This window comes from Salminus brasiliensis, chromosome 1, assembly GCF_030463535.1.
Source record: "Salminus brasiliensis chromosome 1, fSalBra1.hap2, whole genome shotgun sequence".
In the NCBI taxonomy this organism is placed as follows: Eukaryota; Metazoa; Chordata; class Actinopteri; order Characiformes; family Bryconidae; genus Salminus; species Salminus brasiliensis.
Genome location: NC_132878.1, coordinates 5,788,402 through 5,812,219, shown reverse-complemented (window position 1 = coordinate 5,812,219; position 23,818 = coordinate 5,788,402). Strand labels below are relative to the sequence as shown.

Here is a 23,818-nt window from a genome sequence, read left to right as displayed (position 1 = left end):
GAGTGTTTGTTGTACGTGTGTGTGTATGTGTGTGTGTGTGTGTGTGTGTGTGTGTGTGTGAGAACGCAGCATCAGCATGGAAAGCGTGAAAGGGGGGAGTGATGTCAGCCGGCATGCTGTTTCATTAGAGGATTGCAGACTTGCTTCACTTGTGTCAGAACAGGCTTCCAGGAACCCCTTTAGATCATCCTATCTTCAAAACCATCTGTTCTCTCCACTTGTTTGTGTGTGTGTGTAAGAGTGTGTGTGTGTGTGTGTGTGTGTGTGTGTGTGTGTGTGTGTGTGTGTGTGTGTGAAGTAAACGAGGGCGTGGCCAGGCCGCTGTTTTTGTTTTCTGCTTGTAAAACCTGGTTCTCAGATGTGTGAGGGATAACTGCTGTGGGAAACACGCTAATTCCACTTTCCCCTGGACGTGCGAGACTGCCTATCGGACGGAGGTAGGAGGTAAACCTTCACCCGTCATGCTCCGCTGGAGACAGGGCACCTAGATTTAAATATCGGGACAACAGCTGGACGACACAACTGCACCCGCGTGACGCTCACACACGTGGTCCTCCAGCCCCCTCTGAACTCAGGCCACATTCGGCCTGCTGGAACCTGAGCATCACACTGCAAAACACACTACGTGTCCAAAAGTTTGTGGACACCCCTTCTAATGAAAGCATTCGTCTGTTTTAAGTTGCACCTATTGCTGACACCATGCAAATGCATATACACACACACACACACACACACATAAGCAGCTTGTCTAGTCCCTACTGAGAAATACAGCCCATAATATAGAACTCATCAAACATCAACCTATGCAAAATTGCCAGCATGCTAATACCAGGCGTAGGCTAGAGGGGTGTAAAGCCCCCCCGGCATTGAGCTGTGGGGCCTTATACCCCAACTGTGTTCTCTGGAATGAGTTGGGGAGTTGGGGATGAGCTGGGGTAGGGTGTTGATCGTCGTCCAGCGTCCTGACCTCACTAACAAAGCTCTTGTTGCTGAATGCAATCAAATCCTCACTGCAATTCTCCTTCAACATCTAGTAGAAAGACTTCTTCGTTAGACAGTTACTCCAACAGAAGCAGGGTAAACTCCTTTTAGAGTGAATGAGCAGGTGTCCCAATACTTTTGTCCATGCAGCATGTGTGAATGCAAACCAGTAGAGAAAATCAACACCTTTGCTGATACCGGCACTGGATATGGATCCATATGAAGCATCTGGGACGGAAGAGCCTATCAGCTTACATTACTAAGCATGTGTGGCCACATGTAGGATGGGTCAATATACTGTAGGAATATACTGTATATGTATATTGACCAGGCCAGCGAGTGGCTACACGTGCTGGGTGTTGTAAATGGATAGGGTCATCACTCTCGCCTATGTAACTTGCTACCCCGGTGTGGACTGCAGGGAGGCTGGAGGAGGGGACCGTAGGAGTCGGTCTTAAGGCGCAGGATTGTAGCGGATTCAGCGTTTTAGCTGGAGGTTTAGCTCAGCAGACGTGCTGCGGAGACGCTGGCTGGGTTGAATTAGACACAGTAGCCGGCGGAGAGGAGGAGAAAGGCTCAGCTGTAACTAAGGTTAAAAAAAAGAAGGAGAGAGAGAGAGAGAGAGAGAGAGAGAGAGAGAGGAAACTCCTTCTACACATCTCTGCAGTGATGGCTGTTCTTCTCGCTCTCCCTCCAGCTGGACCTTAACTGCCAGCATCCTGGTGTTTTACATGTGTTTGTTATGGGTTTGTTTGCGTGTGTGTGTGTGTGTGTGTGTGTGTACGTGTCCACGTGTGTGTGTATGTGTGTTCTTTGTCTGTGAAAGCATTTAAGCGTGTGTATGTGTGTGTGTGTGTGTCTGTGTGTGAGAGAGAGTGCACCCTATAACCTCTATTTGTTGACTTTTACAAGTTAGATACAGACACATTAAATGGACAAAAGTATTGGGACACCCACTTATTTCTCGTTTCTTCTCAAATCAAGAACCTTAAAAAGCGCCTATCCTGCTTTTCTTGGAGTGACTGTCTCTGCTGTCCAGGGAAGAAGGCTTTCTACTAGGTTTTGGAGCAGCATGGCTGTGAGGATTTGATTGCATTCAGCAGCAAGAGCTGCTAAGAGTTAGTGATGTCAGGATGTTGGATGATCACCACCACAGTGGATGAAGCACCATCCATCATTCCAGAGAACATAGTTCTTCCACAGCTCCACAGCTCAATGCTGTAAGGAGGCTTTATACCCCCCTCTAGCCCACACCTGGCATTAGGCAGCATGGTGCCAATAGGTTCATGCTCCAGAGAGTCCTATTCTAGTGGTGTGTGTCCACACACATTTGGACATATAGTAGGGATAGATAGATAGCCAACAGGAGGTTAGTATCTTGTATTTATACACACTAATCATTAGTAGTCATTAGGGCGATCATTAGGAGATCCTCAGTTTGTCCAACCTGGCATCAGCTAGGTAATAATGGGAGGTTTAGGTCAATGTGGAGTCAGGCCATGTTGCAAGGTCACAGAAGCAACAAAAACCCTGCAAAAACAAACGTTGGCCATGTATCTCATCAGTTAGGTCCAATAAACTGTCCCTGACAGTGGTTTCCAGCCACTAACCCCACAGGAAACCCCCAGCAGAAACCAAATATCCTTCTGGACGGTGAGTTTGCTGGACCTGGCTGACGAGAAATCATACAGGCAGATACTGGATATGGGAAGAGGTGTCATATGATTCCTGGTTTTCTCCCTTGAAGAAAGCTCAGAACATGATGAACACACACAGTATCTGTATAATCAGCATGTTTATAAAATGTCATATATATATATATATATATATATATATATATATATATACACACACACCTGGTTGAATGTATGCTGATCATCATCTTAAAAACATTTGATCTGAATGCTACAGTGGACATATTAGGATATCGTGGCTATTAAGTGGTATTAAGTAGGCCCAAGCTGGTCATATAGGCTATTAAGGCTAGTTATTGGTCTTTGCTAAATGAATAAATGTATATGTAATAATGTACATTAAAATACTGTAGCTGCGTGGTTTCAGAGGTATTTCCACATACCACAGCCATGATCCTACAACTTAGGCCTACTTGAACCCCCACCCACAGCCACGACATCCTCACCACACTGGATACCCAAATATGGCCACAGTAGCATTTGCATCACATTCAACCAGGTGTGTCCAAACTTTTGACTGATACTATATATATATATATATATAAAAACTACATATATATGCAAAACATATATTTGGTTTCTGTGACCTTGCAATATATATATATGTGTACATATTTTCAATGCAAAAAACTCATATCTCCTAAATATCAACTTTACAGGAGAAAACAAGAACCTTTTTAGCTTTCAATGGAAGTCAAAGTTTGGAGCATTTCTATTGGTCCATTCATCATAAAATGCCGAAATTTAGACACAATATAAATAACAGCGTCAGCGATGATATAGACATTTTGTTGCTATAGTTTCCCTAATGGTTTCTATGGTGTTGCTGAGGTAGGTGCTATAGTGCTGCTTAGGTATTTGCCAAGATGCTGCTGGCCAGTACTGGTATAGTGTTCCTGCGTTGCTAAGTGTTTGCTATGGTATCTCAGGTGGTTGCTAGGGTGTTGCTAAGTGGTTGCTATAGTGTTGCAAGGTGGTTGCTACAATACACCATTTGTGTTGGACATGTGACATTTGACCACCGCCTGAAAACACAGCCTTGAGCACAGCCAGTGAGGTGAAGGGCCTTTCTCAAGGGCCCAACAGTGAAAGCTTGCTGAGCCCGGGTATCGAACCCCGGTGCTCTAACCGCTGAACCACCACAACCCTATAGACGCTTAGAGGTTGCTAGAGTGTTGCAATGCAGTTTGCCATGGTAACCCAGGCATTTGCTATAACGTCTCGTGTGGCTGATGTGGTACCCCATGTGGTTGGTTGGGTGTTACTAGTGTATTTGTATCCCAGACTTTTGCACCCCATTCATTCCTATGGGGAATATGAAATATAATAATTTAAATAGTTACAAATGGTACAGTTTTTATTAGTTAGTTTCACCTAGGCGCTCATAGTCCTGTTTCTAAACCTAGTCCTAACATTAGGCATAGTAGCAAACCCTACTACTATAGCATACACACAACCCTAATGGTTGGATGCGGGTACAGCGATGATACAGGTTGATACAGCGATAATTAGATGAAGCAGCTTAACCACCAAGCTCCACTACGAATACAGTCAGTCAGCCCAGATCTGCCCAGATTCTTCTATTAGACTTGCTGATGTGGTTTCTGAGACTGTGTGACACACTGATATCTAGAAAGTCTATTAGCTTGTGTTGTACTGTACAAGACGCCTCGGTGTGTGTGTGTGCTTCTGTATATGTGACTTTCCTTTCCATGACTAAATGGCTTAATCGTCTAAGAGGAATCTCCCCCCCCCCCCCCCGCTCTTCATCAGCTCGGGCCTGCATGACGCTATCGATCGCGCGAGAGGAAGAAAAGCCTCCTCGCTGTCTCTCCAGCAGCCATATGGAGGACATATGTTTGTTCATACAGAGAAACACAAGAATAACTGAATTTTGTCGGAGTAACAAGATATTGTTTTGGTGTGTGGTGAAATAGGAACAAGATGAGACGGTAATGTACATGAGCGGAAGAAAACACGGATGTGTGTCCGTAACTTTAACCAAGTACAGCTTGGGCGCTCGAAACTCTGGCCGTACATGAAAAGGCCTCTTTCTGCTGCGGAATCGGCGCTAACATGATATTTGAGGATCAGAAATGGCAACAAATGGTGTTGTGCTTTAGGTTGTAGCTGTGTGTAGATCTGAGAGAGAAAGTGTAAGTAGTAATTGAATAGATGTGTTTTCTGTCGTTTGCACCGCGTTGTTATTTTCTGAAGAAAGCACAGAAAGGTTGAGGAGCAGACGCTGACCGTTGCTAGACTGTCCCTACAGTGAAACAATGGGTCAGTAGGGTAATTGCTATAGTGTTACAAGGAGGGTTTGTTCTTTATAAAGTGTTACATAATGGTTGCTAAGGTGTTGCTAGGCAGTTGCTATGGTATCCCAAGGGATTGCTAGGGTGTTGCTAGGGTGGTTGCTGTTGTATCCCAGGTGGTTGCTAGATAGGTGCTATAGGGTATTGCAAGGTGGTTTCTATAGTAGTTTTACAAAGGCACATGGTGCTTAAGGGAAGCAAAGGTGGCTCTTCTAAACTAATTTGTTACTAATTGGTTGATAGGGTATTTCAGGTGGTTGCTATTGTGTTGCTAAGTGGTTGCTATGGTTTTCCAAGTGTTTGCTTTGATGTTACAAGGTGGTTACTATGGTATTGCAAGGTGGTCGCTTTGATGTTGCAAGGTAGTTGCTGTCGTTTTCCAAAAGTATTTGCTATGGCGTTGCAGGGTAGTTGCTATAGTGTTGCTTAGTGGTTGCTAAGGTGCTATGAAATCCTAGTTGGTTACCAAAGTGCTGCTAGGCAGTTGTTACAGGATTCCCAGTGGTTGCTATTGTGTTGATAGTGGTTGCTAAGACATTGCTAGGCAGCTGCTAAGGTGTTGCTAATCGGTTGATATGATATCCCAGGTGTTTGCTATGGTGTTACAAGGTGGCTGCTATGGTTTCCCAGGTGTTTGCTATGGTGTTACAAGGTGGCTGCTATGGTTTCCCAGGTGATTGCTGCAATGTTTCCAAGTGGTTGTAATGATTGCAAAGTGGTTTCTATGGTATCACAGGTGGTTACAATGGTTTCTATGGCAAAGGAACAGGGTGCTTGAGGGAAGCGAAAGTGGTTCTTCTATGGAATCATTCAAAGAACCCTTTGTAGGACCTTTGTTTTTAAACTGAAGCTGCTGAATGACCACCCCAGAGTCCAGACTTCCACATCATGGGGAGGGGTGGAATGGTGAGAAGCAGGAAAGGTAGAAGAAAACTTGTAAGACTGAAATCTACCTGAAATTCAAAGCTGTTCATTAAATTCCATAAATGGTGAAGAACATTGAAGAACCTTCAAGGCGGACACTGGTGAGATTTCACCTGAAGAACAGATAAAGCCTGCTCTCCATCTCCCCATATTTCAAGCAGAACGCTCTCATCCGTATGGAGCAGGAGAACGCCATGAAGACATCCGTGTTTAATTCAGGACACTCGGCGTCTGCGATGCCTCAGCGCCGCCCCCTTCAGTAAGCTGCGTTTACGTCATCACTGCCGTAACAGTACTCCTGTTTCCAATCGCCAGCAGTTACCAGCTACTAAAAAAAACGCTTCCTGCAGGCTTCCAAAAATGATGAAGAACATTAAGATTAATGTGCACTTCGCTGATGATGTGTTTCCTTTGATATGCTTCTTGGATGGTAATACTCTGGTGAGGTTATCAGATGTACTTCTGATGCTCTCTGACTGAAACCATATTTGATGTGAGCTTGCTTTTATTCTGAAATGATACGTGATGTGAGATTGGTCTTCATGAGCTGACGTTATTCTCAGGAGAACTCCTGAGAAACCTGTGGACCGGAAAGCCTGGCAGTCTTGCGTAAGGATCTGCCTTTAAGTCATCTGATCTTTAAATGGAAATGACTCCCTAAGCAAAAAGGGTTCTCTGTAGTCCTTAAAAAGGGTTCTTTGACTCATAGCAAGGACAGGTAGTGTTGTTTGTTCTGGTCTCAGACTGTGAGAATACTATAGAAGAACCATCTTTGGGTCCCTCAAAAACAATGTTCCTTTGCAAAAGAGAAAAGAGATCTGTAAGTGTGGAGAACCTTATGAAACATCTGTTTTACCAATTTAAAGGTTCTTCGTACTGCCAGTTCTGCTATGGTTCTTTTAGAAGAAGCTAAGCCTTTCTACTATAAGACCTAAACTGATTCTTCAAGGGTTCTTTAGTAAAAGCAATGCTTTACTTAATATATAACTACGGTATGACAACCTACAGAACCCTTTGGGTGCTCAAATAGTTCCTTGCATGGTTAAAGAGGTCTTCACATTGGTGGAAAACCTTTGGTAGAGGGTTCTCTAGAGAACCTTTGTTCTATCTGGCACCAGATAGTCATGCATTCATCTTCTTTTCTGCTTCTTCCTGGTCATAGTGGGTCTGGAGCCTTGCCACCTGAAGATGGGTGACACATAACAGTAGTGGAACACTTTTGGTGCTCTATAGAACCATGTAAAGGTTAAAGGTTCCCTAAAGAACCATCTACTGAATGTTTCCCACCAGTGTAAACAAAGCTTTAACCAGGCGGGTAACTATTTGAGCATCTGAAGAGTTCTCAGAGTTGTCATGGCCCTGTATAATGTAGAACTACAGCCTTTACTAAGGAACCCTTGAAGAAACCCTTTTTTAGAGTGCAGTTAGAAACACTGCTGTGAAGATTTGATTGCATTCAGCAACAAAAGAGTTATTGAGACGGTCAGGATATAAGATCATCACCACCTACCTCATCTATCATTCCACAAAGTGACACAGCTCCACTGCTCCTCAGCTCAATGCTGGGGGACTTCAATCCCCTCTAGCCCACGCCTGGCATTAGGCGTAGGTTTCAAAAGGGGTTAATGTTTACTATCTGCTCCAGAGAGTCCTATTCTACTGGCAGTACTTCTCTCAAGGATTAGACAAGCTGTGGGTGTCAGCAATGGGTTCAACTTAAAGTAGCTGAATGGATTCATGAGAAGGGGTGTCCACAAACATTTGGACACCTCGTGTGCAGATATACAGCAGCTATACAGCAATTAAATGGCCATTTATTTGGCTCACAAGTTACCGAACAAGCTGCCACGAAACCTTTTAGCCACTTTTTGGGTTTGTTTTTTATTGAAGTCTGAGCTTTAAATCGCAGAAGATAAGCTCCAGGTATTTTAAAAGAGCATAACAAGGCAAGTTACGAGAAGAGGCATGGAGATGAAAAGCCCAGGTTAAAAGCGACGGCCTACAGAGATGATTTCTTTGCGCTGTAACCAGATGTTGGGTCAGTTCAGGGCATTTTTGGAATATCAGTGTTTCAGTGAAGCAACGGAAGCCAACATTCTTTCACATTGGTATCCAAACCACACGCTGACCTGTTTAGATCAAAACAGTCCGTGGTGTCTGGGTCTTGGATAGGGGGGGAATGTGCGTTGGCATAATAGCCAGATGTACCAGATATCTCCCAGAAATCTTTACCACTTGGCATAAAAAAATCAAGCGTTTGATGTTTAATCAGCGACTAGCTTCGGGCTCGCTTCCCCTGAGCGCCGGGCCTATACTGTCATGGTTGGCTGACCCACATGTAATGTCCAATCAGTTTCAAATTATGACACACGGCCTATTATAGGCCCCGTAATCTTTCTTCGGCCGGCCTCCCAAGCACCAGCTCTCACATATTTAGCCCCAGTGCTCCTCTGTTGTTGTTCCCGATACTTTAGCACAGGGAAAACACATGGATGTTCGCATTCCACGATGACCTGATAGTTTCCATTCTTCCGTTATCTGGAATCATCATAGGTTTGAAGACCAGGGGTCGTATTGCAGACGTCTACAATCTTATCTGTTTAGTCACCAGTTAGGGCTGAACCTAAGGCACCTTAGCTATGACAGGATAGTATTTCCGGAGTTCCTAATCTTATCTTGCTTGCAGATAAGAAAAGAGCATTACGGAAGCATCTTGACAACATCTTCTCAGTATGGTCTTCACTTTAGGAGAACAGCTTCCACATACTGTTCAATAATATTAGCCTTAAATGCCCTGAAATGTGTTTATTAATTATTATTAATTAGATTGTGAACGCCTTGCAGATCATTAGTATGAATCTGTGAGATCTGTTGCTTTTCAAACAGTGGGCCACATTCCTCCATGCTGTTGAAGCTCAGATGCTGCTGGGGTCTTATCTTGATCTTACTGTGTATTCTCAATCAGTCAGTGTTCTACCTGTCAGCTTCAGCACAGATCTGTTCATTGCTTTCTACAATTTAACACCAATCGGAGCTTTTAGTAGTCAGTAATGATCATCTGTTCGGCCTGCATTACCATATCAAGTGGCTACATTCACATCCTGAGCTCTAGTCTCATTCGCTGGCCACATTAAACTAGCCACACAATCCTTCATTGTATAAAACTGCATACAGCTGCACTCAGAGTTATTCAGCCCCAACGCAAATTAGGTTTATTAGCAAAATGCACAAACTTTCAGCTGTTTGCAATAAACCAAGCAAACAAGAGCAATCGAAATAGCTCAACTCAATGAATAGAACAAGCGCTTTACTCAACCCCTTCAGGACAAGCGTCCTTAGTAAAATCTTAGTAGAGCTCCCTTCTGCTGTTACGACCTGCTGCAAGCATGAGGCATAGACAGACTCCAGTTTCTGGCAGCATTCCGAGGAATCTTAGCCCATTCCTCGAGGGCAGTGGCCTCCAGTTCACTAATATTCTTGGGTTTGGGTTTCTTGGGCAACCACCTTCTTCAAATCCCACCAAAGATCTTCTATATGGTTCAAATCAGGCGACTCTGACAACCACTCCAGAATCTTCCAGGACTTCTTCTGAAACTAAGCCCTGTTGGATTTTGCCGTATGCTTGTTCCAATGACGCCAAAGCTTCAACTTCCTCACAGAAGGAATGCCAATTTTCTCCTTGGATTACTCCTAGCATACTCCTATTACGCCTACTTGATTGAATCCATCTTGCCTTCTATACACTGCAGGTTTCCAGTACCAGTAAAAAGCAGACCAGCAGCCCCAGAGCATCACCGAGCCACTGCCATGCTTTACTGTAGGCAGGGTTGTTTGGGGAAAGGAATCAATAAACTGTGCAGACACCAGCTCTCCAGGACTGGAAGCCTTGGTTTTATGACTTTTACAGATAGTCAATCACTGAAGACCTGGTCCTAGAAGGCTGGTGTCAGCATGCTATGGTTATTTTCTACAACTCAAACACACCTACCAAACCTGACAATTAACAGTCGAGTTTAATTAGGTTTCCATGAGCAGGGGGACAAGAAATCACCAAACTGTTCTGGCACCAGCCCACCAGGTCTGAAATTGAAGAACCTTGGATTATGGCTTCTACATATCACTGAAAAAGGAGAACTACATGGTCTGACAAGACCTAATCGTATGTCAGTATCTTTACTCTGAGGCGCCTGAAATATGGGCCCAGTTTATTTTAGCCTGGTACAAAACATCCTGAATTCTTTGCTAAATGCCCAGATTTGCACAAGTGTAGCATCAACATCAATCTCATAAGCTTTGGTCATTGTTTCTGGTTTGTGGTCATCAGGTTTGAAGTTGCTGCTGTGGAACATGCTGGTTAGTCTGAATTCCCAATATCCCTGGAAACAGTTCCTCATTGTGGGTTAGGTACCTTCAGATCTGTGAGGCAAACAGCAAAGTCATATGTAGTAAGGTCTAGCCTGGGTCTTTTGCTCTACGTTACCATATCTTGAGTCTCATGTCTCACTTCATGTGTCCTCCCATTACAGTCAGGATCCACCGTGACCATGACCTGTACGGACGGCAAGTGGAACAAGCAAGTCTCCTGTGAGCCAGTGGATTGCGGCCTGCCCGACAAGTACCACGTCCACCCTGCTAACTTCCACTTCCCTGAGGGTACCACCTACGGCAAGAAGTGCACCTTCCAGTGTCGGGAACCTGCTCAGCTTGTTGGTGAGCACCTCAGTCAGGATTCTATATGGAATTTGGAGAAATGCTAAAAAGCTAGCATAGACAAACGCCTAGGATGGACTTGATTGTTAGCATGAATGTGAAGTGTTCATCAAGCTAGCTTTTATAGTCATCACTGGTTTTAATGGGTTCCTGCAGTCTTGTTACCTTGCGCAAAGCTCCAGCAACTACCAAACTATTGATCCTATGATCGGACCAGCTCTCAGGATCGGCTTAATTATCGGCCAGTCGCATATTTGGGCTGAAAATTGGCTGATAGCAATACATAGCTGATCTGACATTTTGAATAGTGACCAGATTAGACCACATAGTTTCTTCTGCAGGCATCTGATTGATTATTTTGACGAGGAATCCCATCATTTTGTGGGCCCATTAAAATCTTGCTAATTCATTATCCTAGAACAACCACTGGCAACTAACACTGCAACCAGCACAGTGACCAGGTTCCTGAAGTGTTTCTGCCCCCCCAGGCTCTAACAACACCCTGACATGTATGGAGGATGGGCTGTGGTCCTTCCCAGAAGCTCTGTGTGAGCTTCGCTGTCCTGCTCCTCCTCCCGTGCCCAACGCCGTGCTGATGACCAAACGCTGCAACGAGACTGGCCTCAAAGTGGGCTCCCTTTGCAAGTACAAGTGCAAGCCTGGCTACCACGTCGCCAACAAATCCAAGAGGTACCCCCCACCCATCCAAACCTTTCACAGCTCTTAATTAACAGCTCTGCCTGGGAACACTCCTGAGTCTGAGATTTATCATTACAGATGATGTGAGTGGTTATTAAGGATCGTAAATTTGCTTTAATATAGTCATCCATGCAGATTATATCATCCAAGATTATTATAAATTGATGCTTTTTAGTGGGGTCCCAGACGAGGTCGATGTACCACTTTTGCTGCCATAAATACTCAGTTTGACAGATCAATGAATCCAGATTCAAGACATGGTAGTTTTCATGTCAGCAAGCTAATTCGGCCTCATTTTTTTTGGATGGTCTATTGTAGATGCCTCAGAGATGCTCACCTGACATTCAACTAACTTTCAACTGAATATCTCTGAACTCTAAGTTGAATGCGAATGATTGACCCTACACCTAACCCTAACTTTAGCCTTATACTTTTAGCGTTAGTTAAGCTTAAGTAGGGTTAGGGTTAGGATTTAGGGTTGATTCAGGGGTAAGGTTTAGGATTCAGGTTGATTTAAGGGTAAAGCTAGGATCTGGTTTAGGATTTAGCGTTGAAATCTTAAGGTTAGGGTTATGTTTAAGGGTTGATTCCAGGGTAAGGTTTAGGTTTTAGGGTTGATTCCAAGGTAAGGTTAGGGTTAGGTTTTAGGGTTGATTCAAGGGTAAAGTTTAGGTTTTAGGGTTGATTCCAGGGTAAGGTTTAGGTTTTAGGGTTGATTCCAGGGTAAGGTTAGGGTTAGGTTTTAGGGTTGATTCAAGGGTAAAGTTTAGGTTTTAGGGTTGATTCCAGGGTAAGGTTTAGGTTTTAGGGTTGATTCCAAGGTAAGGTTTAGGTTTTAGGATTGATTCCAAGGTAAGGATTAGGTGTTAGGGTTGATTTAAGGATAAGGTTTAGGTTTTAGGGTTGATTCCAGGGTAAGGTTAGGGTTAGGGTTAGGTTTTAGGGTTGATTCAAGGGTAAAGTTTAGGTTTTAGGGTTGATTTAAGGGTAATGTTTAGGTTTTAGGGTTGATTCAAGGGTAAAGTTTAGGTTTTAGGGTTGATTCCAGGGTAAGGTTTAGGTTTTAGGGTTGATTCCAGGGTAAGGTTAGGGTTAGGGTTAGGTTTTAGGGTTGATTTCAGGGTAAGGTTTAGGTTTTAGGGTTGATTCCAGGGTAAGGTTAGGGTTAGGGTTAGGTTTTAGGGTTGATTTCAGGGTAAGGTTTAGGTTTTAGGGTTGATTTCAGGGTAAGGTTTAGGTTTTAGGGTTGATTCCAGGGTAAGGTAAGGTTTAAGTTTTAGGGTTGATTCCAGGGTAAGGTAAGGTTTAAGTTTTAGGGTTGATTCCAGGGTAAGGTTTAGGATTCAGGTTTGATTCAAGAGGAAAGCTAGGATCTGTTTTATGATTTAGGGTTGAATCAAGGATAAGGTTAAAGTTAGGTTTTAGATTTGATTCATGGGTAAGGTTAGGGTCAGGTTTAGGATTTAAGGTTGATTTAAGGGTAAGGTTAGGGTTGGGTTTAAGGTTAGGGTTTGGTTCAAGGGTAAGGTTTAGGATTTAGGGACGATTCAAGGGTAAGGTTTAGTGTTGATTTAAGGGTAAGGTTTAGGATTTGCATTGTAATTGCATTTAACAGATATTCAGTTAAATGTTGGTTGATTGTCAGGTGAGCATCTACGTGGCTTCTACAATGGACCATCTAAGTAAAGTGAAATTGTTCATTCTTTATTCTTGTGATTATTCATCCTGTGCAGTATTGTGCTGTGTATTGCCTTTCTCTGTACAGTAGTGCCCTGTACTGCCCTGGTCTAATGATATAAAGCTGATCAGTACCTCCCTCCAAAAAGGCGATCGTTTAAGCGGCAGTGTACAGAGGATGGCCGTTGGCTGGAGGGTGCCTGTGAGCCAGTGACATGTCCACCCCCGCCGCCAGTCTTTCACGGGATGTACCAGTGCACAGACGGCTTCCGCTTCGACAGCACATGCTGGCTCCAGTGCCAGGGGTCCAATCGCACAGACAAGCCCCCACCTCCCTGCAAACAGGTACGTCTTTGCCTTTTGTTACGCTGCCTGTGTCGGCAGGTTGTCATGGCCCTTGACTTATGCGAATGGCTGGTAAAGCAACATACAACGGCAGGGTCAGAGCTCATGGTCAGCCGTGGATTAACAGCCCTGCTGAAGGGCCCAACAGTGGCAGCTTAGTGAGCCTTGAACCTACAACCCTGTAATCATTACCCCACTACCCCAGATAACACTTCTAGATCTCTCAGTTTGTCAACGAATGCATGTGTACAGCTCTCCATAAGGGGGCGCCATTTAAAACGTCCCATTTTTCCATTTACAGGTTTTTAACTTTCACTATTTAAAGCAGAATTATGTAAGAATTGGTATTTCTTGCTCTTGGGTTCCCCCTAAAGTTGGGGAGTGTAATTTACTTTTACTACACTGCTGTAAATACAGATCACCCCCTCATTGTCAGCTGTACACATGCATTTGTTGACAAGCTGAAATGTACAGAACTGTTACTGAAAGGTAAAGAAACATGTCCACTGAGGCGGTAGAGTAATACTACACTAATATGAGTCAGGTTACACAGCAGTTCTGGAGAGAGGTCTCGGGCAGCTCCACCAAAATTCCATGGGTCACTATGGCCCAGGGATCGCATGTTTGAATCCAAGTCCGAGTCAGAGTCCAAAAGAGTACAATTGGCCGGACTTGTCTCATCACTCTTCAGCAATATTGGCCATCACAGGTGTTGGACAGTTGCTGTGGGACAGACCTGGGGACCCAGTGCCTTCTTCTGAGTGTGTTGGCTGCAATAAGAACAGTGGGCCATCTAGTGGTCGGGGTTTGAACACAACACAAAATGAACCACTGTCTACGACCAATCTTTACCAACATTCTCAGGGAAAGCTCAGCGTACCTGGCTCTGATACATAGGCCAGCAGACGCCGGTGCCACCCAGCACCAGCCAATTGTGCTCTCTAGTGGCCCCATTTGCCAATGGCTAGCAGCATGACCAGGATTCAAACCAGTGTCTGCTGGAACACTCGGGGCTCTACAGACACCTCACTGTATTTCTGGGGAGCTTTATGGCCGCTGAGGGTCACATGACTGCCTGTAGCTATAGTTACACGTACAGTTCAAGACTTACAGCTTAAGGCTGTATTTTTTCATCAGTCTTCCAAGCTTGAGCCGAAGCTTGGCGAGGTTTGACGGTGTGCAGTACAGTATGTGTTGCAGACGGTCTTCATCTTACGCCTCTCACTCTCTCTGTCTGTCCGTCCTCACGCTTGTCCATCTGGTTTGATTTAAATGAACAGAGTGAGGATCTCTGGTTTCAGAACCTGGAACAGAAACATGATGTGTGTTGTTAAGGTCTTTGTCACTCACTCATTCACTTACACACACACACACACACACATACACACACTTCATGCGAGCACTTCATGTTGCAGGGATGACCTTGCCAGCAGCATCTCCCCAGCACCCCTTTGATGTTTCATTATGTCAGATGACCTCACGGTGGAATTTGCAGCATGGCACAAACATAATCAAGCGATCCTCCAGATGTAATCCGGAATGTTTTCACGCACAGGTCACCAGCCCCGAAAGCCTCCGCCAAACACAGAAGATCCCCACAGTATGATTCCATTAAGCCTCTCCATAATTGCACGGCATTAGGTTTTCGGAGAAGCTTGGGAGCGCGTGATGAATTGTGGATGGTGCCTTAATCTGCCCTTTTGAGATGGGTGCCGTGATAACGGCAGTGTTGGGGGATGTTGTTACGTATCATTTGACCTGTTGTCGTTACCCCAGGGTCCCAACGCCAACGTGATCCGCTGCAGGAAGGATGGAAACTGGACCGGAACTTTCCGAATCTGCCCGCAGCTGAAGGGCCAGTGCGCTCTGCCTCGGAACCTGAACCCCAGCGTGTTTGTCATCTGCAGGAAAGGATACGGTATAGGTAGGTAGCCCCCCCCCTGATAATTAACCCACCCATACATAACCCTGCCCATGAACAGCCGGGCAGCCAATGTGCACAGAGGAAAGCACCCGGGCTCCAGCTCCACCACACCACCTAACAGACTCCTGTGCCTCCTGTGTATTTAATGGGAATGAGGGGAGTGAGCGCCATCTACCCACCCAGAGAAAGCATGGTTAGTTGTGCTCTCTCAGATTCCTGTTGCTGATGGCAAAGCAACATTTACATTTACATTTATGGCATTTAGCAGACGCTCTAATCCAGAGCGACTTACAAGGTTACTCATATTACAGAGGTGGGCCAATGTAGTGTTAGGAGTCTTGCCCAAGGACTCTTATTGATGTAGCGCAGCATAGTCCCCCAGACCAGGAATCAAACCCCAGCCTCCCACATGGTGCAGTAGCTTAGTGGCAGGTAGTAGTGTTATCTGTTGCGCCACACCAACATAGTGGTAGTGCATTAGACTACTGATCTGACGCCATTAGCTTAGCAAGCCATGATACCTACACCTCCAGTCGCAGCCGTGCTGCTGGAGTTTTTAGACACTGTCCACTTACTGTCCACTCTATAAGACACTCGTACCTAGCTGGTCCACCTTGTAAATGTCATGTCAGAGACAGAAGCTCTGATCTGTGGCTGCACAATTAGTGTTGGTCATCCTCTAGAGTGCTCATCCTTCATCAGTGCTCACAGGATGCTGCCCACAGGACACTGTTGGCTGGATATTTCTCAGTCTATTCTCAGTCCAGCAGAGACACTGAGGTGTTTAAACACTCCAGCAGCACTGACCCACCACCCAAATACAACCTGCTCTGTGGTGATTAGTCCTGTGGGGTTGAGAGGAGGCTAATAACAAAGTATGCAGAGAAACAGATACAGGATACAGTCTGGGGTTATAGAACTAAACAGTGCTCCTATAGGGAAATTAGGTCTGATAGAATGGACAATAACAACCGGTGTATACCAACAGTACGGCTGAAAAAAACAAAGCAGGACGAGCCCATATGTTACCTTAGCGGTATCAAAGGTCAGGCCTCTTGGTGATACTAACAGCTAGAGAAAGAAGCAGAAATCTAGAAGCCTTCCAAGAACTATAAAAGATCTAAGCCATCCAGAGACTATAAACGTTTTAGCTTGAATACCAAAAGCTACATAATCTATCCTAATGCTGCATTTAAAATGATGCCATCAATCTGAGCTTCATAGCGTATCTAAGGGCAGCAGGCGAGCATGGAAGTGTTGCCACAGTGATAGCATTACAGTGGAACAACAGTGGCACTCCTGCCCATGTATGGGGTGCTAAAGTTAATAGCCACTTTTTATTATTTACAGTGTTTTGAACACATGCTAAAACCTGCAGTGATGTGTTTTCAAAAAAGCTTGGGGTTTGTAGGATGTGAACAGACACACCTGGACTATGAGCTCAACCATGGACTTCAGCCGTCCAAGAAGAAATTGAAATTCCTCATGAAATAGTCCGCTGAATTTCACCTGGAATATCTCAGCAGCCGTCCAACAGTGCAACTTTTGACCTTTGATAAAGCTTCTAAAAAGTTAACCTAGCAACTGTAGCTAGTATGATCTGTGGGCGGAGCTTGGATAGGCCAACCTGGATGGTACTGTGGAACCATTGAGAGGAAGTGAGGGATAGATTGTAAATGACTAGTCAGCTCTCTAAGCCAACTAGCCGGCTGTCTACCCTGCTGGTGGCTGGTTTCAGATGGTCTATGCTGGTGGAAAACATACCCTGGACTGGTAAGAAAGCTTGTTAAACTGGTTGACCATCTTAGATCTTGACCAGCATAGCATATGCCTTTATTAGAGGTTGATGGACTACCTGGTCTATCAGCATGACCAGCCTGGTCGACAAGCTGGCCATAGTAATTGACTAGTTTGGTCACATCTTCTGAGCTGGTCTTTGATGGTCAGGGTGGTTGACAATCCAGAATAAAACATATCCCATACTGGTGAGCCAGCTGGTTTAACTGGTTGTTGATTAAACTAGTATGGTTTGTATGTGAGTTTAATGAGCTAGCTTGACTATCAGCATGACCAGCTTGATGACCAGTTGGGTCAAGCCAGTCATATCGACCAGCTTGGTCATGTTGTTCAACCAGCTGGTCATCTACTGAGCTGGTCTTCGATGGTCAAGGTGGTTAAAAAGCTGCTCATCAAGACTTAAACAAACCATATACTGGTAATCCAGTTGGCTAAACTGGTTGTTGGTTAAACTGCTATGGTCAGCATGACCAGCTTGGCCAGGCTGGTCGTCGAGTTAGTCATATTGGTTGACAAGTTTGGTCAATCCAGTCATACTGATGGAATACCGTGGTCATAGTTGGTTAACAAAGCTGTAGTGGTTGGTGTGGCGCAACAGATAACACCAGTACCTGCCACTGAGCTGCCACACCATATGGGAGCCTGGGGTTCGATTCCCAGTCTGGGTGACTATGCTGCGCTACACCAGTTAGAGTCCTTGGGCAAGACTCCTAACACTACATTGGCCCACTTCTGTGATACCAGTAACCTTGTAAGTCGCTCTGGATGAGAACGTCAGCTAAATGCCGTAAATGTAAATGTAACTTGGTCATGTTGTTTGACCAGCTGGTCATCATTTGGTCAAGATGGCCGTACCAGTTGACCAGCATTCTTAGACTGGCCATGCTGGTTAGAAACTAGTGTGGTCAGGTTTGTAAATGCTGTTAGACCGGCTAATCCATCAGACTTATGATGGGTCAACCAAAGTCAACCATGCCACTGCTGATAGCTGATAGCCAGTCCATCACTGATAGGCGAGTCAGCTAGCTGGCTAGCTATGTGCAGTGAAATGGCCAGAGTCTAGAGTGATTAAGACTTAAGAATGCAGTAATTGTGGCTCATTAAGAATTAGATCTCAGAATTGTAGGGGTTTTTATAGGAAATCCCCTTTAATGCTATAGTGTAGCCCGGCGCTACGCTAAATCTGTGTTTGGAAAAGCAATCCATATGCTGTTGCTCACGGATTTCCTCAGCAGCTCACTGAGGGTGTAATAATCTGTCATTGCTCACACTGTGGAACATAAAACCGCACCACTCTGACAGGGTTCGGATGAGCTTATGGAGTGGAAATGTACCATATTTGAAGGATAACTTGTTGTTACAATCCTACAGCCAAGTGTATCATATTTGATATCGACAGTATGTGTCCAAATGTTTGTGGACACCCCTTCTAATGAATGCATTCAGCTGCTTTAAGTTGCACCCATTGCTGACACAGATGTTGATTTGTCTAGTCCCTGTAGAGAAGTACTGCCAATGGAATAGGACTCTCTGGAGCATGCCAGGTATGGGCTAGAATGGTATAAAGCCCCCTAGAATTGAGCTGTAGGGCAGTGGAACTGTGTGGATCCTCCATTCAGTACTTTTGGGATGAGTTGGGGAGTTCATCCAGCATCCTGACCTCACTAATGCTCTTGTTGCGGAATGGAATCAAATCCTCACAGCAAATCCTCACTCCAAAATCTAGTAGAAAGCCTTCTTAGCTGGCCGGAGACAGTTACGCCAAAAAAAACAGGATAGACTCTTTTTGAATACCCTGATCCTTGATGTCAGAAGAAGCAATGAATGAGCAGGTGTCCCAATACTTTTGTCCCTATACTATAACAGTCATATATGCACAGTGTTATTTAATTTATTAGATAACTTATTGTTATTAACTGGTCAGAAGGTCATTTAAACACTCTCTCACACTCTCTCTCCCTCTTCTTCACTCTCTTTCACATAGGAGCGGAGTGTGAGGTTTCGTGCCGGGACAACAACGATGTGGTCATCCTCCCCGACAACATGACAGTTAGCAGTGTTCTGGAGCACCACTGGATGAACCCGCCCAAAGTCACGGTGTGTTTCCCTCCGTTGCCCAGGACAACACACACACACACACGCACTTCACAAAAGAACGTTTCCCTTTGAGATCGAGCCGGGGGAATGTTGCACTGTGCCTCCATATCTGGAGCGTGGTACGAGATTTCGGGAGACGTGAGCCGAGAACGAATTGACCGGTGATTCACACTTCCGAAGCATCTAGATGTGCTTCTCTAAGAAGGTTCATTTCGATTATGGTCATATCGAGCCATAACATCAGTACCACTGACTAAGAATCGGAGCCACACTTTGGACGAGAACCAAACCTGTGGTGTTCTAGACGACTGGGTCAGAACATCTCCAGAACATCAGGTAGGTCTTGTGAGCTGTTTCTGTCATGCAGTAGTTAGTACCTGCCATAAGTGGTCCACGGAAAGAACAACTGGTGAACCAGCCTAGCACAAAGCTAGCTTCATTGGCTTCCCAGGCTTGCTCTCCCTGGCTGACTGTCCCTCGCTCATGCTCCCCAGCCTGCCAGCCGTGCCTGCTAGGGCCTGTTTTGACTTAAAGTGACAGATGAATATTATTCAGCTGTGAGAAATTATGAAAGTCTTTTAAAAAAATATATGCTGTTTCTTTCCAGCAGCCCTTCACGCTGCCCCTAAGTTAACCCCACAAGATCCACTGCTTTAAACAACACAGTGATTATGTATATCTCCGAAATCCTTCACATAATTGCTACTCCAGCACTTAAGACGGCAAACCACCCATCAGTGAAGCTCAAACAAACACCTGAAACATCTAGAGTTTCTAACTGATTATTAAAACAGTTATACAGTAAAAAAATGTATATGTAAATATAGGGAGCGCCAGCATGTTTTACAGACTGTGAATAACCCACTGGCAGTCCCTGTCCGTCAGTCTAGTCTTTCAGCCATAGTTCTGAGGAGAATTTCTGCCCCTGGTGGTAGACCCCTATGGCCGTATGCTTCCATACACCTGCAGATTCAGCTACTTCCTTCACACTATGGTCTTTGGCATGCCCAAATAAACTGTATCTGCTTTGAGACCCATTTTCCACACATCCAATGAGACCTGCACTGTATTGTACTCTTCTCATAGTCTGAGTCCTGTCACACACCCTGCAGGTATTTATAGCCTGATCATCCTCATGCATCGCCATCTGTAAAAGCCTGAAGTTACTACCTCCTTCAACATACCAAGCTAATTTCTCTCCAGGGAGCTTATATATATATATATATAGTTGTTCATGTGAAGCTGGTACCTGCCACTGAGCTGCCACACCATGTGGGAGACTGGGGTTCGATTCCAGGTCTGACCAGGGTGACTATGCTGCGCTACACCAATTAGAGTACTTGGGCAAGACTCCTAACACTACATTGGCCCACTTCTGTCGCTCTGGATGAGAACGTCAGCTAAATGCCGTAAATGTAAATGTAAATGTAAAATGCTCAACCAACTTGGTCATGTTTTTTGACCAGCTGGTCATCAAGCCTGTTTGGTCAAGATGGCCGTACCAGTTGACCAGCATTCCATTTTTTTACATTGTTTTTTTTCCACAGAGGGTCTTTTTTTTGCAAAAGTGGCTATATAATATATAAAGGTTTAATTAGATATATAATCTTATTTTGAAACAGTACATAATTGTATTGTGAGTCAAAGATTTATAGACTGACAGACTTCTCCAACTTCACAAATACGAGAGAGGAGGAAAAGTCAGTCTGAGTAACAATGCAAACAGTTAAGCAGTGATGAAGCGAAAGCGTAAGTGCTGTTGCTCGCCGCTCTCAGTGAGTGTGTGCGTGCAGGCCTTGTGTTTTCAGCGCTTTCTAACTGGATGTCATAGTCGTCTGCCCCAGCCCTCATTCAATTATTGTTCATTAGACGCACAGTCAGGCATGCACCAGCCTAACCAATTACCTCGCATTGGAAAAACAGGGTACCATTACAGTAATCTCTGAACTCATTTGAACCACAGCGAGGCGGAGGCCAAGTCGTAAAAGTTAAAAAGCCGTCGGTAATCACTATAATTTCAAAAATGACCCCATTACAGGCACTAATAGAACAGCTTGATATACATTTACCTGTCAGGAGTATTATATTGGTTTAGCGCTGATTGCTGGAGTTGGCGGGGGCAGTTTTGAAAGCTAGTCCAGGGCAGGTTTGGGTAACACCTGTCTGTGTAAACAGACTGAAGGCTCCGCCGGGGGCTTTTAGATGTCTTTAAACTGGGAAACAGTGATAAGGAGCATAATGGAGGCGTGGTAGCGTAGTACACCACATTGGACGGCCTGCAAACCACCAGCCGATTAGCTCGCGCAAATGAGATTTAATCACTGAAATTCGTTAAAGCTGTTCCGAAGGTTTTTGGCAAGTTTCATCGTAGTCCTGATTTCCAGGCAGAGCAGTGTTGTTTCCTTTAGTATCCTTTATTTATTATTATTTGTTAGTATTGCTTTTTTTATCGTTGGACTGTATTATTATGATTTTTATTATTATTACTGTTGCCGTATTGCTCGTATTTCTTTCCGATAGGAAATTCGTTCCGACTCAGCCGTTTTGGGCTGGAGAAATGAAATGACACGTTGGTGATTGATTGGTGAAATTGATCTGGCGTGCGAGGGGGGTGGTGGATCTGGGCTGCTGGGGGAAGAGGAGCCTGAATCGATGGCACTGAAGCGGGCCAGGGGGGTTGAGCTGAGGTGAGATCGATAGGTGCTTCGCTTCTCCCTGCAGCTCGCCACCCGCGCCGCTCCGTGTCAATCGATGGCGTCTGAATTCCACAGCACCTGTTCCTCGTAGCGCTCCTGTGCAAGGACATGCTCGGCGGAGGCTGGCTTGTTTTTAGCCCCGCTCTGACACTATCTGTCTCTATGCTGCTAGCATGCTAGGAATCACGGCTTATTTGGTCTAGACCCCGTCCGTCCGGTGTTTGGGGGGGGGGGTTGGACACATTGAGCTACTTTAAGTTGCAGACATTGCTGATACAGATGTGCAAATGCACAAACAAGTGCCTAGAGAGGTCCTGCCAATACAATAGGACTCTCTGGAGTCTCTCATATAATCATGAATGCCAGGCTTGGGCTGGAGGGGTATAGAGCCCACTAGCATGGAGCTGTGGAGCAGTGGAACGGTGTTGGTCGGTGGGGTGGTGATCATCCATCCAACGTGCTAACCTCACTAACGCTGTTGTTGCTGAATCAATCAAGCCCTCAAAGCTGTGCTCCACCGAAGTTTAGGGTGGTATGTGACATGGGGGTCTGTGACAGGGAGTACGACCATGATGAAGGACTGTTGGAGACTTCTTTACTCATGTTGTGGTTCTGCTTTTGGGCTAAACTTGCAAGGATGGCCTAGTCTGGCCATGTTGGTCAGCTGTTGCACTTCTAAATGATTTAGCGGACGGTGGAACAGCGGCTGATCTCTGACTGTTCTGAGATCTCCTCTGCATCTCCAACCTTCCTTCTGAAGGCCTCAGAGAGCTCTCTGGATCTGGCCATGATGGTGTTTTTCTTCACCCCTTTACTCACTTCAACCATCAATCAAGAGCAGACCAGACTAAACGTCTGACATTTCCATACATATCTATTCATTCCTGATGTGTCTTCAGTTGTATGTGTTTAGTTAGTTTACCTCAATCTTTCAGTATTAATCACATGGAGATCAAATGTCCAAATACTTAAATGTCTTTACATGACTGTAGACAGACATTCTGTCCTGTCCGGGGAATTGTTGTTGTTGTTGTTGTTGTTGTTCTTGCTGTATTGTTATCAATACTGTTGCCGCCACTTTACTTATTTCTCAAGTTTCTTTTATAAGGGATTTTGTGATGAGTCCGCCGTTCTGCTCAGAAGAAAAGAAACGACACACTCATGATTGATTGGTGAAATTGAACCAGCTTGTGTGTGTGTGTGTGTGTGTGTGTGTGGAGTTGTGCAGCTGAGTAGTGGAACATTAGCTGCTGCTAGCTAGCATATCAGATGGATGTAGTGTAGTCACCAAGGTTCAGCCGCTGATGTTTTTACTTCCCCAAGGCTTTGCTGAAGTTCTCAGAAGGTGCTAGAAGCCATGGAGCTTTTTCGCAGCTCTCCTGCAGACCAGTCCAGATATCCAGTCTGGTGTTTTGCTGACTTGGGCTATTTTGGCCCCCTTAATCAGTAATCATGACGAATCACCCTCAGGAGTGATTTGTTTCAGGTTCCTCTGCTGACCTACTTAGAATCCCCACTCCTTTTTTTCTCACTTATTAGCCTCCCTGATATCAGCAAAACTCTGGTGCACTTTGCTGATATGCAGATATTAGCCAGCGCTTGGCAGAGCCTTTACGTAATGCGGGCGTGGACGGAGGGGCCGAGGTGATTGTTCATGCTGGCTCTGCTGGAGGGGAGGGCTAATATTAACCTCTAATTAATAGCCCCAACCTTTATTAAAAGGGCTAAGAGCTAAATTTGATAGCAGGGATATGGGGAGTGATGCAGTGGCCAGATAGAGCGGAGGCTTAAATGGAGGGGGCGCATGCTGGACTGATTGGATTTAGGGCCGTGCAGTCGGTTGAGGGGATGATGTAATGCAGGCCGGAGCCTGGAAAGAGGGAGATGGAGGGTGCAGGCAGCATGGGTGCCTTTGAAAGCTGGAGCTTGTGAAGAAAACACATGCGTATATCAATAGGC

The 23,818-nt window shown here is 45.0% G+C and overlaps 1 protein-coding gene across 1 annotated transcript in view; it reads left to right on the top strand.

Moving 5' to 3' along the window:
- Window positions 1–23,818, top strand: part of pappaa (pregnancy-associated plasma protein A, pappalysin 1a) — a 145,808-nt gene that overhangs the window by 97,689 nt on the left and 24,301 nt on the right. Inside the window, exons 16-20 of the mRNA XM_072692737.1 lie at window positions 10,441–10,624; window positions 11,113–11,314; window positions 13,150–13,345; window positions 15,122–15,269; window positions 19,051–19,163. Coding sequence (XP_072548838.1) covers window positions 10,441–10,624; window positions 11,113–11,314; window positions 13,150–13,345; window positions 15,122–15,269; window positions 19,051–19,163 — 843 coding nt within the window. The remainder of the gene's footprint in view (window positions 1–10,440; window positions 10,625–11,112; window positions 11,315–13,149; window positions 13,346–15,121; window positions 15,270–19,050; window positions 19,164–23,818) is intronic.